Raw genomic sequence first — 14,262 nt, 5'->3', positions numbered from 1 at the left:
AGCAGAGTTTGTAGTGTCATAACTTGAGCTACTCACCTATTCCCATACCTGTCTCCACAGCTTCACAGCAGTGAAAAGACAATCTACAGAATGAGACAAAATATTTGCAAATATATATATATATCTGATCAAGGATCTGTACCTAGAATATATAAAGAATACTTTAAACTCAATAATAAAATGACAATGTGAATTTTTAAAATAGACAAAGGATCTGAATATACAGATTCAAAAGAAGATATACAAATGATCAGTAAGCTCATGAAAAGATGCTCAACATCATTAAGCATCAGGGAGATGCAAATCAAGACCACAGTGAGACATCACTTCACACCAACTAGGATGGCTATAATCAAAAGATAGACAATAACAAGTATTAGTGAGAATGTGGCAAATTTGGAACTCTCATGCATTGATGGTGGGAATATAAAATGGTGTAGCTACTGTGGAAAATAATCTGGCAGTTCCTTAAAACATTAAACATATGTTTAGAAACAAGACAACAGGCCCAAAATGGAGTGGCTTATGCTAAGCCTCACACATCCAAACCAAGACTTAACTTGATTACAGTTTAGGATCCCTCAGAAATGGAATCTTTTTTTTATTAAGTTTTAAAATTTTTTTTAATTGAGGTATAGTCAGTTTACAATGTTGTGTCAATTTCTAGTGTACAGAAAACTTTTTCAGTCATACATGAATATACATATATTCATTTTCATACTCTTTTTCACCATAAGCTACTATAAGATACTGAATATATTTCCCTGTGCTATACAGTGTAAACTTGTTTATCTATTTTATATATACCAGTCAGTATCTGCAAATCTCGAACTCCCAATTTATCCCTTCCCACTTGCCTCCCCCTGGCAACCCACAAGTCTGTATTCTATGTCTGTGAGTCTGTTTCTGTTTTATACATAAGTTTGTTTATTTGTTTGTTTGTTTAAATTCCACATATGAGTGATGTCATATGGTATTTTTCTTTCTCTTTCTGGCTTACTTCACTTAGAATGACATTCTCCAGGACCATCCATGTTGCTGCAAATGGCATTATGTTGTCATTTTTATGGCTGAATAGTATTCTATTGTATAAATATACCACTTTATCTAGTCATCGGTTGATGGACATTTAGGTTGGTTCCTTGTCTTGGCTATTATATATAGTGCTGCTATGAACATTGGGGTGCAGGTGTCTTTTTTAATTAGGGTTCCCTCTGGATGTATGCCCAGGAGTGGGATTGCTGGGCCATATGGTAAGTCTATGTTTAGTCTTTTGAGGACTCTCCATACTGTTTTCCACAGTGGCTGCACTAAACTGCATTCCCACCAACAGTGTAGGAAGGTTCCCTTTTCTCCACACCCTCTCCAGCATTTATCATTTGTGGACTTTTGAATGATGGCCATTCTGACTGGTGTGAGGTGATGCCCCACATGAAAAAATGCTCAGTATCACTAATTATCAGAGAAATGCAAATCAAAACTACAATGAGGTATCACCTCACACCAGTCAGAATAGCCATCATTCAGAAATGGAATCTTAAACCAATCAATCAAGAATGACCTGATCAGCACTAGTGAGGTAATCTGCCTGATAAACCCTTGCCTAAAGGAAAGTAACTGCAATAACCTCCTTACTTTTTTGCCCAGTATAACCACCTTACTTTTTTGCCTTATTCCTGTACCCTTCTGTCTATAAAAATCTGTCATTTTGTACAGCTCCTCAGAACTCCTTTCTATCTGCTAGATTAAATGCTGCCCAATACATAAATCATTGAATAAGGCAGTAAGATCTTCAAAATTTACTCAGTTGAATTTAGTTTTTTAACACATAAATTTAGTTCCACTCCTAGGTATCTACTGAAAAGAACTGAAAACATGCCCACACAAAAACTCATACACAAATGTTTACAGAAGCATTATTCATAATATCCAAAAAATGGAACCCCCCCAAATGTCCAGCAACAGACTAGTGAATAAATAAAATCCCTTATATCCATACAGTGGAATATTGTTCTGCAATTAAAAGGAATGGAGTAATGGTACATGCTCCCACATGAATGAACTTTGAAAATGTTATGCTAAGACATAAAAGACTACTTACTGTATGATTCCATTTATAAGAAATTCTCAGAATAGGCAAATCCATAGAAGTAGGAAGGACATTGGTGCTGCCAGGAGCTGGGGTGAAAGAGGAATGGGAAATGACTGCTAATGGGTAAGGGATTTCTTTCCAGGGCATTGAAAATATTCTAAAATTTCATGGCGATACTTGTATAGTTCTGTGAATATACTAAAAACCATTAAATTCTACACCATAAATGGGTGAATTGCATGGTATGTGAACTGTACCTCAATAAAGCTGTTTTTAAAAGTGCTGCCTAATGTGAACAGGCCAAAGGTTTCTGGCTAACTTAGTCGATAGAGCATGAGACTTAATGTGAACAGGCTGGTTGCCAATTAGAGACCTGAGAGGAAGGGGCTGACTGCTCAGATCACTTCCCTTATTGGTTTAGACTAGTCCTTCTAAAGTCAAGAGCAAGGCAAAGTTTCAGATAGGGATGTTGATAACTCCAAACGGGCTCAATTCCAGTAGGTCTACACTTGACTAGGAGAAATGGCTGCACAGAACAGCCACGAGAAATCCTGATCAACCCAATTTATTGCTCCTACAGTCTGCTATCCCAGGAACCCTAACCATTTCCTGAACTGTACTGATGCCATTCAATACACCAAAATTTTCTAATCTGTCCCAGCTTCACAGTCTCAAATAGATGGCTGCATAATAGCCACTGCCATCAGTAGGAAAATAATATTCCTAAAGCAGGGACTGTATGGCAGGCACTGGCTCATCTAATTCTCACAACAACGTTACAAAATACATGTTAATATTATTATTTCCATTTTACAGATTGAGAGACTGAGGTATGTAATGGTTAGATAATTTGGCCAAGGTCACAAAGCTGCTCACTGGTATGGCCAGTATTTAAATCCAGCTGGTGCCAATAACAATGTGCTTAACCAAGTTGCCATTCTGTGTTCCAAGAAAAGCCCTTTTGCACCGTTCTAGTCCCTCGCCCCACTTTTTGCACATGTGCAGTTATTTAGTGAAGACTAATTCTGTGTCATATTCACCTGGCTCCCATTTGTCACCCCAAACATAGTATTCATATGGTTTAAATGCCGTCCTCTGAAGAACCAGAGCCCAACAATTGCTTTCTATGTTCGTTAACAAACCAAACTTGGGTTCACTCACCTTATGTACAGCAAAGTCAATCTACTGACACCAGGTTGTGGTGAAAGACAGTGTTTATTACAAGGCCAAGCAAAAAGAATGGGCTGCTCATGCTCAGAAGTCCTGAACTCCCCAATGGTGAAGGGTTTTTAAAAGCAAGGTGAGGGAGAGGGTCGCAGGGTGCCTGATCAGTTCATGAGCATTCTTCTGATTGGTTAGTGGTAAGGTAACTAACTGGGTGGTATTTCAGGGGGTCAACATCATCAAGTTTCTGGTTTCAACCAGTTTGGGGGTCTATGTGCTGGTGGTCAGCAAATAGGTGGGGGTGTTAGTATCTGTAAAACAACTCAAGGATATGGCTCAGGATATTATGTATAACCCTTATGGAAGAAATAAAATTTTTGACTCTATTTTATAGCTAAACTGTCATTATAATTATTTTATCTTGCTTGACTGCTTTTCCTTTGTTTCTGTATTTCTCTGATTAAATTTTTTCTTTGGAACTCAAGGAAGGCCTAGGATGCTAAAGCTTTTCTACAAACAAGAGGCAGGGAACAGAGGGTGTTCTGTCCCCAGGAAGGCCCCTCAGGGTCCTGCTCAGTTTCATGTTATCAGTTTACACAGCCTCCCATCTTTACAGTATATCAATAAAAGTGCACAAATTCAAAAAGTACAAACATTTGGTGCAAAACTCTGAGCCTTGCCACCACCTTAGCTCAGCTATCCCTTTTCAGTACTCCCAATACTTCTCTAGTTCCCAACACTATTGTGCCACTCCAATAGTCACCTCTTATAGCCAAAGGACAAGTCACACCCTTTGGGGTTCTAGGGACATGAAATGAGGGAAGGCTTCATGAAGGAGGCTGTACCTGCTCTGGTCCCTGAAGGGCAGTTGTAGAAGGAGAGAATAAATATTCCAAAATAAACATAGGATAAGCAAATGTATGACTAATAGAGTGTCTAAGAAAAAGTATTTTGGGATCAGACAGTTGTGGGTTAAAATACCAGTTCCACTAGCTGTGTATTCTTGGCCAACTTACTTAACCTCTTTGAACTTCAATTTAGATTCTTAAAAATCTAGATAATAATATTTGCTCCTCCAGGGGTTGTGAGGATTGAATGAAATCATAATAAAATCAAAGACATACTAAGCTCTCAGTTAAGAAAAGCAATCACCTATATAAAGCAGTAAACATGAACCATTTTTTGGAAACAGTAGTAGTTAACTTTACTAATGTTGGTGAATAATGGGAGAGAAGTCTGGAAAGGTAAACTGAGACCAGACCAAGGTAGCCCTTTAAAGATTAGAATTTTGGGAAAATGAGAATATAGCAATCAAAGTCAAAGTTTGTAGGAGAGAGAGAAAGAGAATGAGGGAGAGAATTTCTTTAAAGAATGGGCAGAATTAGACAAGTTACTTGGAATTTCTCTGTAATTCATTAATGTTTTGTTTATTGTCTACCACTCCCATTACATTGTGAGCTTCATGAAATTAGGAATCATGTTTATCTTGTTCACTGCTCTATATCCAGAACCTTGCATAATGCCTGGCCCATAGCATGTGTTCAATAAATATCTCTTGAATGAACAAATGAATGATGATGTTAGGGGACACCAAAAAATTTTAAAAATTCCAAAAACTCAAGCATAGATAACAGAAAGAATACAGCAGATTGAAAGTGCAAAGGAAATAATGAGTTTAAATTTTGAACTCTAGAAGTTTGAGAAGCTTGTAGTGCATTCCCCTGTTCATATTTAGCAATGTGGAATTGAAGCTCAGAGAAGAGGGGGGCGCTGCAGACGTGTTGTTGAACTTCATTAGCATACAAGTAGCAATTGCTGTCACGTGGGAGGAGGGAGGTTTTCAAGGAGACACCATCCGCCCCACCCCCACCCCGCTGCCGCCGCCGGAAATGACGCCAGAAAGAGGGGCACTGAGGAGGGCAGAGAGTACGCTGAGAAGTAGCTACAGTTAGAGCTCGACTGAAGGGAAGAGAGCCGGCGGGGAAAATAAGATTAAAATATGAGAAAATTCAAAGGAGACCAGTCTCAGAGAGACAGTGAAAGACACCAAGGAAGGAATGACAATTTTTATGACGAACCACAAAGAAGGCAGGCATGGTAAGACTATAGAAACATCTAACTGATTTATTCGTTTGAGCACCCAAAAATTTGAGGGGGCTTTGAGGTGAACGGTTTGAAGGATGCTGCTTAGTGAAGTCGGGTTGCAGTGGTAGTTAAATTGGTTGAGCCCGAATTCTAAGTAGTTTGTGACCCTAAGCGGGTTACTTAATTACTCTATGTCTTAACTATGTAACAGAGATGATCACCTCATAGCATTATGGTGATAAGTGAATATGGGTTAAAATACTTAGAAAATACCCCTTGCTCACCGTAACCACTCAATAAAATAGTTATTTTTAAAATAGGTTGCGGACGGTTGTGAATGGCACTATAGAATAATCTTCATTTAAGAATGGAGGAAATGAATGAGCCTTTTCCACTGAATAGTGCAAAATCAAATACTTAATAATTTTACGAATACTACTGAAACATTGGGGTTTAATTCAGTGAGCTCGATTCTTCCAGAATGTTCCAGAACTCTAAACTGTTGCCTACCAGTCATACGCAGTATGATTAGGCGCTTTCCCCAAGCTCCGCCCACTTTTCCTATTGGCTACAGATTTCATAGGTCTCTCGCGTTTGTCATTGGTGTTAAGCTAACGCTGGCCCTGCTTCCTGGAGCAGTGAAGTCCTCCGATTGGAAACCTTAAATAGTTTTGTTTCGTTTTTTTTTTGTTTGTTTGTTTGTTTTTTTTTGCTGTCCCAGGGCACTTTGGAGAAACGGATACTTTTGCTGGGATTAACCAGTTACAAAAGCAAAGCGATTTTTTTTCTTCCAAACTAAGTTAATAAATATCAAACAAGTGCATATATAAGGCGGATGGGAGGGCACGGTCGGAACTGAAGAGAAGTGGCCTCAAGGTTGGTACATCGGGGTGCTTTTAACAACGGACCGAGCTACTTCCGGGAGAGAATGGGCGGGCAGAGAATTCTGTGCGTTTGGCGGGTTTCGCTGTGTTCCTAAGTACCTGATCCTCTCGCAGCCTAGGGAGCTGGACAGGAGAGAACGTAGTGACGCCGCCACTGCAGGAACAGGCTGCTTCGTACTCCCCGATGGCCTTCTCCGTGGTGAGTGTCGCAGCCGCTGTAGGGTTCCTGGGCGCGGGCGGCTGAGGGGATGGGAGCCGGGGCGGGATGACTGCCAGTCACGTGGTCAAGCAACGAATCAGGGCCTGGCCCGCCATGCTCCGAGGGTGGGGCCCGCTCTCTGCAGCACCCCACAACCACCCTTCCCCCTCCCGCGACCCCCCTATTCCCAAGGCTGTGCGGTCGCTTCCCGAGATCGTGGAAGGTTCCCTGACTTGGGAACTAGCGAGAGTCGGGAATGTTGGGGTCTGTTGTTTATGGCTTGTAATCTCCTTTTGATCATCTCCCTCTCTAAATAACTTTGAGTTACCCAAGAACGAAATGAAACTGATTCTTAATTCAAATAAAAGCTTGGGCTGGTAAGTGGCTGGGGAAGAAGGAACTTAATCTTCCTGCAAGAGAAAACCGCAACAGCATTTCTTTTCCTCGGTTTTTAAAATTGTTTACAGATGCCGGTGAATTTTTATGTAATGTGGAGAAGTTTTCTAAATACCTAGTTTTTCAAGCAGTTCATTGAGCTTTATTCTTAGTCTGTTTTTTTCCCGATTCAACAACGTTTGAATAACTTGTCTCTTGAAAAGAGAACACTTTCCCAGTTTATCTAATGGTAATCTGGCCACCCCCTACTCCTTGTTTTTCTTTCTTTTTTTCTTTTTTAAGGTTCAGACCACATCATTTCTATTAAGGTGAATGTTCTGTAAAATATTAGAAGCCTAAAATACCAGTTGCCAAGCAAAGATTATAGATTTATATTTGAAGTGAGAAAATAATCAAGTCCACTAATGAAGGATAAATATGTCCTAAAGATACATTCTTAAAAATAGTGAAAATTTTTAAAATTGGATACTTGAGCCCTAACCTTTAAATGTTCAACTGTATATGGAAGAATGTGGACTATGTATGGAGCTACAAAGTGATTGAAATAAACCATCAGTTTCTGTGGGTGGTTTTGTGTTTGTGAGGGTTTGGAGGGGTGGTAATGTACACTTTAATGAAATTTTTCTTGTAGGATTTTAAAACTTATGTAGATCAGGCATGCAGAGCTGCTGAGGAATTTGTCAATATTTACTATGAGACAATGGACAAAAGGAGACGGGTGAGTGTTGTACACTACTACTCTGTATTAAATACCACTTTTTTTTTTGAGCCTGCCACTCATCTGACTTGCATAAGTAATAGCTGTGGACTTGTTCTTTAAAAGCACATTATATAGGGAAGGAGTGGAATGGCATTATGGAATTGTGGCCTCTGGAATCTCGTATCCCAGCTTTGTGTTTGCCCAGCTCTATGATTTTGGGCAAGTTGCTAACCTCTCTTAACGTCATTTGATTTTTATGGTGGTAAGAGGGAGTTAATTTCAATACTACACTTAACGTGGCACCCAAATATATTTCCTTAAATATGTTACATTTTCTCAGTCCCGTCATTAACCAATATGGTTAAAATAGTGTTAGTGTTAGTGGAGGGGCTGCCATGTGTTCCCTGATTTGCCCCTTTAATTTCATGTATTAATAGGTGTTTTTTTATTAAAGTTCACAGCTATAACTGGCACTCACAGACAGAATCCACATTACTTGGATACTTTTTCAGTCTTCACCAGAGCAAGTTCTCACATCATAAGCTCTTTTCATTGTGTTTTATCCCTGAGCCATATTTTTTAAGTAACTATTTCAATATTTCAGAGTCTTGTATAGGTCTTTTATCCTCATAGGACTGTGTTGTACAGAACATTCTCTATACTGCAGGTACAGAAGTTAGCATCTTATCTCTAAAAACCTATTTTTAAGGCAGAGGATTAAACAGAAGTTCTTTATATTGATGTTTGATAACATGGGACAGGGGCAAGGGATGTGACAATGGACATTTATTGTGCCTTGGTGCTTTCAAAGATAAATTAGCAAAAAAAGCAACATAGTTCTTTTGCAGAGTTAAGATATGTATGTGTTGGCCCTTTAATCCAAGTTAAATTTAGAGCTAAGCAAATAACATGTCCTCTGACACACTGAAATCCTGTGACCGACTCCCGTGACTAAAGAGTAACTGATGAATTCTGCTTTATTTGAGATTTAACTTATTTAACTTATTTGATTTACAGGATTGAAGTGTACGGGTAGGGCCTGATTGACAGCTTTATTAATTCACAGAATTAGAAAAGGGAGGGAGATTAAAACTGGTTTGGGGTTGCGTGAAATTGAAATTTGTGATCATTTAATTCATTTTAATATAGAAAGCAAAACTTTCCCAAAAAACTCTCTTCCAGTTTGGTACAAAGTTTTCTCATTGTGGTTAAAGTGAAATATGCAAAAAAAAAAAAAGCATTTAGCTAGCTGCCTAGTTTACTAAAGGTAGGGTAATATCTATTTAAGGCCAACATCATAAGGCAGACACCTTGTTCACGTTGTCTTCCTGTGGGAGGGGGCAAAGGAAGTAGAGATGGAAGAAGAACTATGAAAGTGTTTAGATACTACCTGTTATGTTTCAATCCATTTCTGTAAAATGCTTATCCAGAAACAAAAATCTTTCCTTATTTTTCCTTTTTCTTTCTTTTTAGGCACTAACCAGGCTGTATCTAGACAAGGCCACTTTAATATGGAATGGAAATGTTGTTACAGGGCTGGAAGCCCTAACTAATTTTTTTGAGATGTTGCCTTCTAGTGAGTTCCAGGTCAATATGTTAGATTGCCAGCCAGTTCATGGTAAGATCATGGTCTTTCAAGGTACTTCCTTTGTTTTCCTTTAGTGAGCACTGAGCTTTAACACCAAAAGCAGCTAGCAACTTTCCGAGGTAGAATTACTTTTTCGAGCAAGTTAAATATGAAAAATTCAAATCAAACTTTTGGTCTTCCTTTAGGTGCAGCTCACAGAGGACCACTTGTAGGTTTTGGTGGCTTGAGTGATTATGGCTTATGAAAAGTTATGTGACAAATTGAACCTTAATATGATTTTTGTTGATTGTGATTTTGTTGAGGAATGATTATCTATTTTCCCTAAATAAATAGTTACCTTCTAGGCCTTGAAATGTCCCCAGAGAAAAATTGTACTATGTCTCTGATTAATGTGTCTTGTTATCTTACAACCTATTAAAAATTTCACAGAAATTTACTCTGTTATATGAAAGGATGACTTTTGGCAAGACAGAATTTGATTCAAGGTAGATTGATGCAGTTTGTACGATTAACCTCTAGGTGGGGTCCTAAGCATCTTACGTAGTAGTTCAGGGGTTTTTTTGTTTTTTTTTTTTTTCCTTCAGAATTCTTGAAATGAACTATAGCTTAAGAAGCAAAATATGACAAAGCTTTGTTAGAAACTCAATGAAATATTAATAAATACAGGAACCAAATAGTCCTATGCTAGATGTAAGCTTTTTATTTTGAAACTTTAGAGCAGTCCAAATCTTTCTGGACGGAAAATAATACTAAGATCTTTGAAATGATTATTTCATTTTCTCACTGTGGGAATGCCTTCTCAGGATTATGCTCAAAGAAACTTTTTTTAGTGTTAAGTTACAGGAAGTGTGGTTTAAGCCCGAAAATCTGCTCACTTAGTGATGGAATCCACCCTGTTCTCTTTTTCTGTGTGGGTGAAGAGCAAGCTACTCAGGCGCAGACTACAGTTCTTGTTGTGACCAGTGGCACAGTGAAGTTTGATGGCAACAAACAGCACTACTTCAACCAGAACTTCCTGCTGACTGCTCAGTCTAGTCCTACCAATACCGTGTGGAAGATCGCAAGTGACTGCTTCCGTTTTCAAGATTGGGCTAGTAGTTAAAGGGGGCAGAAGTCCATTCTCTTTTGGTCCATTAGTTCCAGCAACAGAAATTTATGTGAATTAATTCATTTCATTGTGGAAGCACTGTAAACTAGTATGTGCCGAAACTAAATTTCTTTAATATTTTTTTTCTTCCTAGCAGCACCTTTACTAGCAGCTGCAGTTTGGATCATTGCCCTTGCGAGCCTAAATGCCAGTTTTCTACATGCCTTATATATGTTTGACTAATGACATTCTAATAGTAACATTAAACCCATGATCTCTGTGCTAACATACTCACTGTGAGCCCAGCATATCGCAAAAATGAAATCCTTTTATAGTCCTGTCTATGGGATATCAGCACAACATAACTCTCTAGGAGGAAGTGGAGTGGGGTTTTTTTGTTGTTGTTATTAGGTTAATTTTGTAGTACAACACGTACCTATTTTTGGTAAACACTGGTAATGTAGTTTTCATTCTAAGGCTTTTTCAGATCAGTTCAATGAACACATTACTGATAGAGGTTTGCATAACTACCCTGACATCCTAGAATCACATGTAGAGATGTTCAGTAGTCTTTTTATATTAAGTAATGTGGTATTTTTATGTTGGCATGTTTTCTTATGAAGTGAATTAATCTACTAGAGAGGTGTGAAATGTTCTTGGTTGATGCCTGAGTGTTGGACATACTCAGTGGCTTAAAAGTAAAACTTCTTAAAAAGCTTTTTCTTGGCAGCTCCAGGTCTATAATTTTAGGTAACGAATGGTAGTAGGACTAATAGCTTTAATGGGAGAATGAGGAGTGAGAAATGTAGGGATCCGAGGTTGGCCAGAAGCAAGGAGAGGTGGCCAAATGGTAAATTTTTGGTACTTGTTTTCTACCTCCAAAAAGTGTAGCCAGTTTTTAGGATTTAAGTCATTAAGGTAATAAGTATACTTGCCAAATGGTCATGGTGTCACGTTTGTTCTAAAAATTATTTTAAATGTTTTTCCAGTTCACCTCATACTTACCACCAATATATGTCTCAATTTATTCAAGAACTTATGGGGGTAAAATGTCAGCAATAAGCCTGACCCTGCAGCAGGGTCTGACAGGAAAGTGGGAAACAAAGCCATTGCTCTCTCTTTGGGACCTTAACTTCTAAGTCTTCCATGTGACTTCAGGCCAAAAGTCTCCTATGTATTACCCACCCCCAAAGTAAGTGACCTGTTCCCTGTGTTTACACTGTCAACTGCACAATCGTTTTCCTCCTTAACCTTAAAATTATTTAATCTTATGATTTGTTCTTCTATATGGCATTGAGCAAATAGATCTGTTACAAAACATGTTCCTGTTATGTGGCTAATAGCTGTTTTAGAGAAAATAGAGAGCAGCAGATCTTTATAAGCCCATAAACTTCAAAAGAACAAATTGATCCATTTTATGTCTCAGCGTCTAAGGAGAAAGAAATCTAGCTTTGGTTTGTGGTTAAACTTTAAACATTTTTCCATTATTGAATTTATTGTTTTCATCTTTTTACATTAGATGTGGCAGCTTTGTTTCTGCATTACAGCCCAGAGTTAATGTTTCTTACCATTTAGTTTGAAAATCAGTGATTCATTTACTCTTGTCTCAAACTATTCATTGCATTTCTGATATATTAACAGAATAGAATTAAATAGGTGAAAGGGACAGAACTGAAATTTAGACAACACCTTCTTGTACTGATTAAAACTTACACATTGTATTCTACTCAAAATTAGCTTATTCTAATTTTGGATTGGCTTTTCAAAGCCAGTTTTAGCAGCAACGATCAGATTGCCCAAATACTGCCCTTTCCCTTAAGGAGAACAGTCTCAAGTAAAAGCTGCATATAACTAGCAATAATTGAATTGAGTGGTTCTATACTATTCATGAATTGAATGTTTTAAGACTTGTATATGAATTGCTTTTTCCAAACTCTGTGTAACTTTTAAATGGCTGGAACTATGCTTACATGGACTAGACTGTATTTTTGACATGCAGATATTTTTGTAAGTTGAAAAAAATAAAATTTGCCTTGTGACAAGTTTTCTCAAGCTTGGTTTAAGGTCTTTTGATTTTTTTTTAAGGCTCCAGAACAGGTGGTTGTTTCTTTACAGTATAAGGCTTTTCTTAAAAAAATTTGTAGTTTGAATGTTGGAAACAATGGTTGACAGCTCAGACTTTTTCCTTTCTCTAGCCTATCTTGTTCTTCCTCTTTTCCTACCAAATATTCACATTCTTGAGATCACCTGTTTGAAGTAGCAGTGAAGTTTCTGGTGAGACGTTGGAAATTTTAACCTTAAAAAACTAGCCAAACTGCTATATTAAGTAGGCAGTGAAACCAAAAGACAGTTCATTTCCAGGAAAAAAAAAAGGTCCCATTAACTTTAATTCTATATTAAAAGTATGTCAGCAGATACTTGAAGAAGAGTGAGAGGAGGCAACAGCCCTTGAAATCAACCACTATATTTCATCTCTTCAAAGAAGAATGTATTTTTTACAACTGAATATCCCTGAAATTGGTATGGATCATAAATTGATGTTAAATCATACTTTGATCAGCTTTTTTTATTTCCTCTGGGGTACATAAAATACTGGTGAGTCTTACAATCGATGGCATCTTAGATTGATGAAATACAGTAATGAATTTTGCCTAGATAAAAATGGTTAGGAGTCTACTTTGGTGCAAATTTGTAGGCATTTGTGGGAATAAAAGACTTAAGTTTAAGAGGCTAACAACCCAAACTCTGTGACCAAGTTATTTGTATTTCATGATGAGCTTATGAGGCTGGAAGAGTTACAGACCTTATTTAAGCATGTAAGTGCCATGGTGAATTGGAATCAGCATTTTCCTAGTTTTTGGAAATTACCTAGTAATGTGTGGTGTGTCTGTGGGTGTGTCCCAGTGAGGTTAAAGGATAAGTGTGGTGTTTGGGAAAGGAGCAAGAAGTCAAATAAAAGCCAAGAAGGTACCATGATCTCTTATTCTGGAATGTTGCTGGATTGACTTGCCTGAAGTTAGTGACACACGGAATTTGATAGCAGGGGACTTCATTTGCTGATTTTTGTTATAATTTGACAATATAGGTTAGAAAGGATAAGCATGGATGAGCTTTAACATAACTTTACATATTTAGGGGGAAATGGTAGGGCATATTTGCTTTTTAATTTAACAGTTGGCCCTGTACAATAAAAATATTTCATCAAAGCACTTACTACCAAACTCTGCTGTATTCTATTGATAAATATTTGCCCTTCTTTGTCAAATGCATCTTTCTATATGGAAGATTTCTTGGTGACTATCAGTGAGCTATATACATCAGTCTTGCTGCCTAGAGAAGCACTGAAAGATAAGAAACTAGAAATATTGTTGGAATAATGTGTTAGATGGAGGGTCTTAGAATAGAGTATATGCACCCTATAGATCAGTGGTTTCAAAGTTTTGCTCTGACCCACAGTAAGAAGTATAAAATGTCACAACACAGTGTACAAATATATTATATATATTTATATATATAGAATATATATATATAAAACAAACTATTAATAAAAATTATATATCCAAAATAAAACTTACGCTTACTACTTGCGATGTGTTTCTGGCATTTTCAATTTCATTTTATTAACTTTTTAAAATGCTGATCATAGCCTGCTGAATTGATTTTTACAACTTCCTAATAGATTGTACCAGCAGTTTGGAAAACATGAAAATAGAGGAAGCATGATATTTTCACCATCACTTTCTAGTAGGGGAGTGGAAGGGTAGGGTTGACTTCCAAAAAGTGGTGTCTGGCTGAGAAATGATCAAAAACTTCCTCTTAGACGTGTCATATTTATGAAGGGCAGCCCTGTTTTCCTCCCATTGCTTTTCTTGCACCCGAGGTTCAAAGCTAGGAAAGCAACTATTTAGGTTAGTCTTTAGACAGAATCTGAGAATAGGATGTGTGGCAATGAAAAGGAGTTGAAACAGGGAGGAGGCTGCCCTGTTTCAGAAGTCCAGGCAGAGGTTTGAGAAGGCATTCCAGCAGAACAACTTTTGAACATGTCTTAGTACCACATAAAACTATTT

At 37.7% G+C, this 14,262-nt stretch overlaps 2 protein-coding genes across 9 annotated transcripts in view; one reads left to right on the top strand and one right to left on the bottom strand.

The window, feature by feature from the left end:
• GUCY2F (guanylate cyclase 2F, retinal) overlaps positions 1-6,461 on the bottom strand; it is a 130,697-nt gene extending 124,236 nt beyond the window's left edge. For 3 of the 6 annotated variants that reach the window (XM_032474740.1, XM_032474745.1, XM_032474744.1), the window contains exon 1: positions 6,325-6,452. The gene's annotated coding sequence lies outside the window, so the exon portion shown is untranslated. Of the gene's footprint in view, positions 1-36; positions 84-2,101; positions 2,179-6,324 lie in introns of all 6 variants that reach the window. The other 3 variants (XM_032474743.1, XM_032474742.1, XM_032474741.1) reach the window with 2 other exon arrangements.
• On the top strand, positions 5,220-12,248 carry NXT2 (nuclear transport factor 2 like export factor 2). Of its 3 annotated transcripts, none has more exons than XM_032474746.1 (5): positions 5,220-5,353; positions 6,340-6,424; positions 7,452-7,538; positions 8,994-9,138; positions 10,029-12,248. In XM_032474746.1, exons 1-5 carry the CDS (start codon positions 5,256-5,258, stop codon positions 10,208-10,210), a joined length of 597 nt encoding a protein of 198 aa, XP_032330637.1. In that variant the 5' UTR covers positions 5,220-5,255; the 3' UTR covers positions 10,211-12,248. The 3 variants fall into 3 exon arrangements, with proteins under 3 accessions (XP_032330637.1, XP_032330638.1, XP_032330639.1); XM_032474747.1 differs by lacking the exon at positions 5,220-5,353 and adding an exon at positions 5,991-6,217; XM_032474748.1 differs by lacking the exons at positions 5,220-5,353; positions 6,340-6,424 and adding an exon at positions 6,639-6,801 and having other exon boundaries at positions 10,029-12,247.
• The last annotated feature ends 2,014 nt before the right edge of the window (positions 12,249-14,262 follow it).

The sequence above is a fragment of the Camelus ferus genome, chromosome X (assembly GCF_009834535.1).
Source record: "Camelus ferus isolate YT-003-E chromosome X, BCGSAC_Cfer_1.0, whole genome shotgun sequence".
NCBI classification, from domain to species: Eukaryota; Metazoa; Chordata; class Mammalia; order Artiodactyla; family Camelidae; genus Camelus; species Camelus ferus.
Note: the sequence above shows the minus strand (reverse complement) of the source record. Positions and strands in the feature narration are given on the sequence as shown.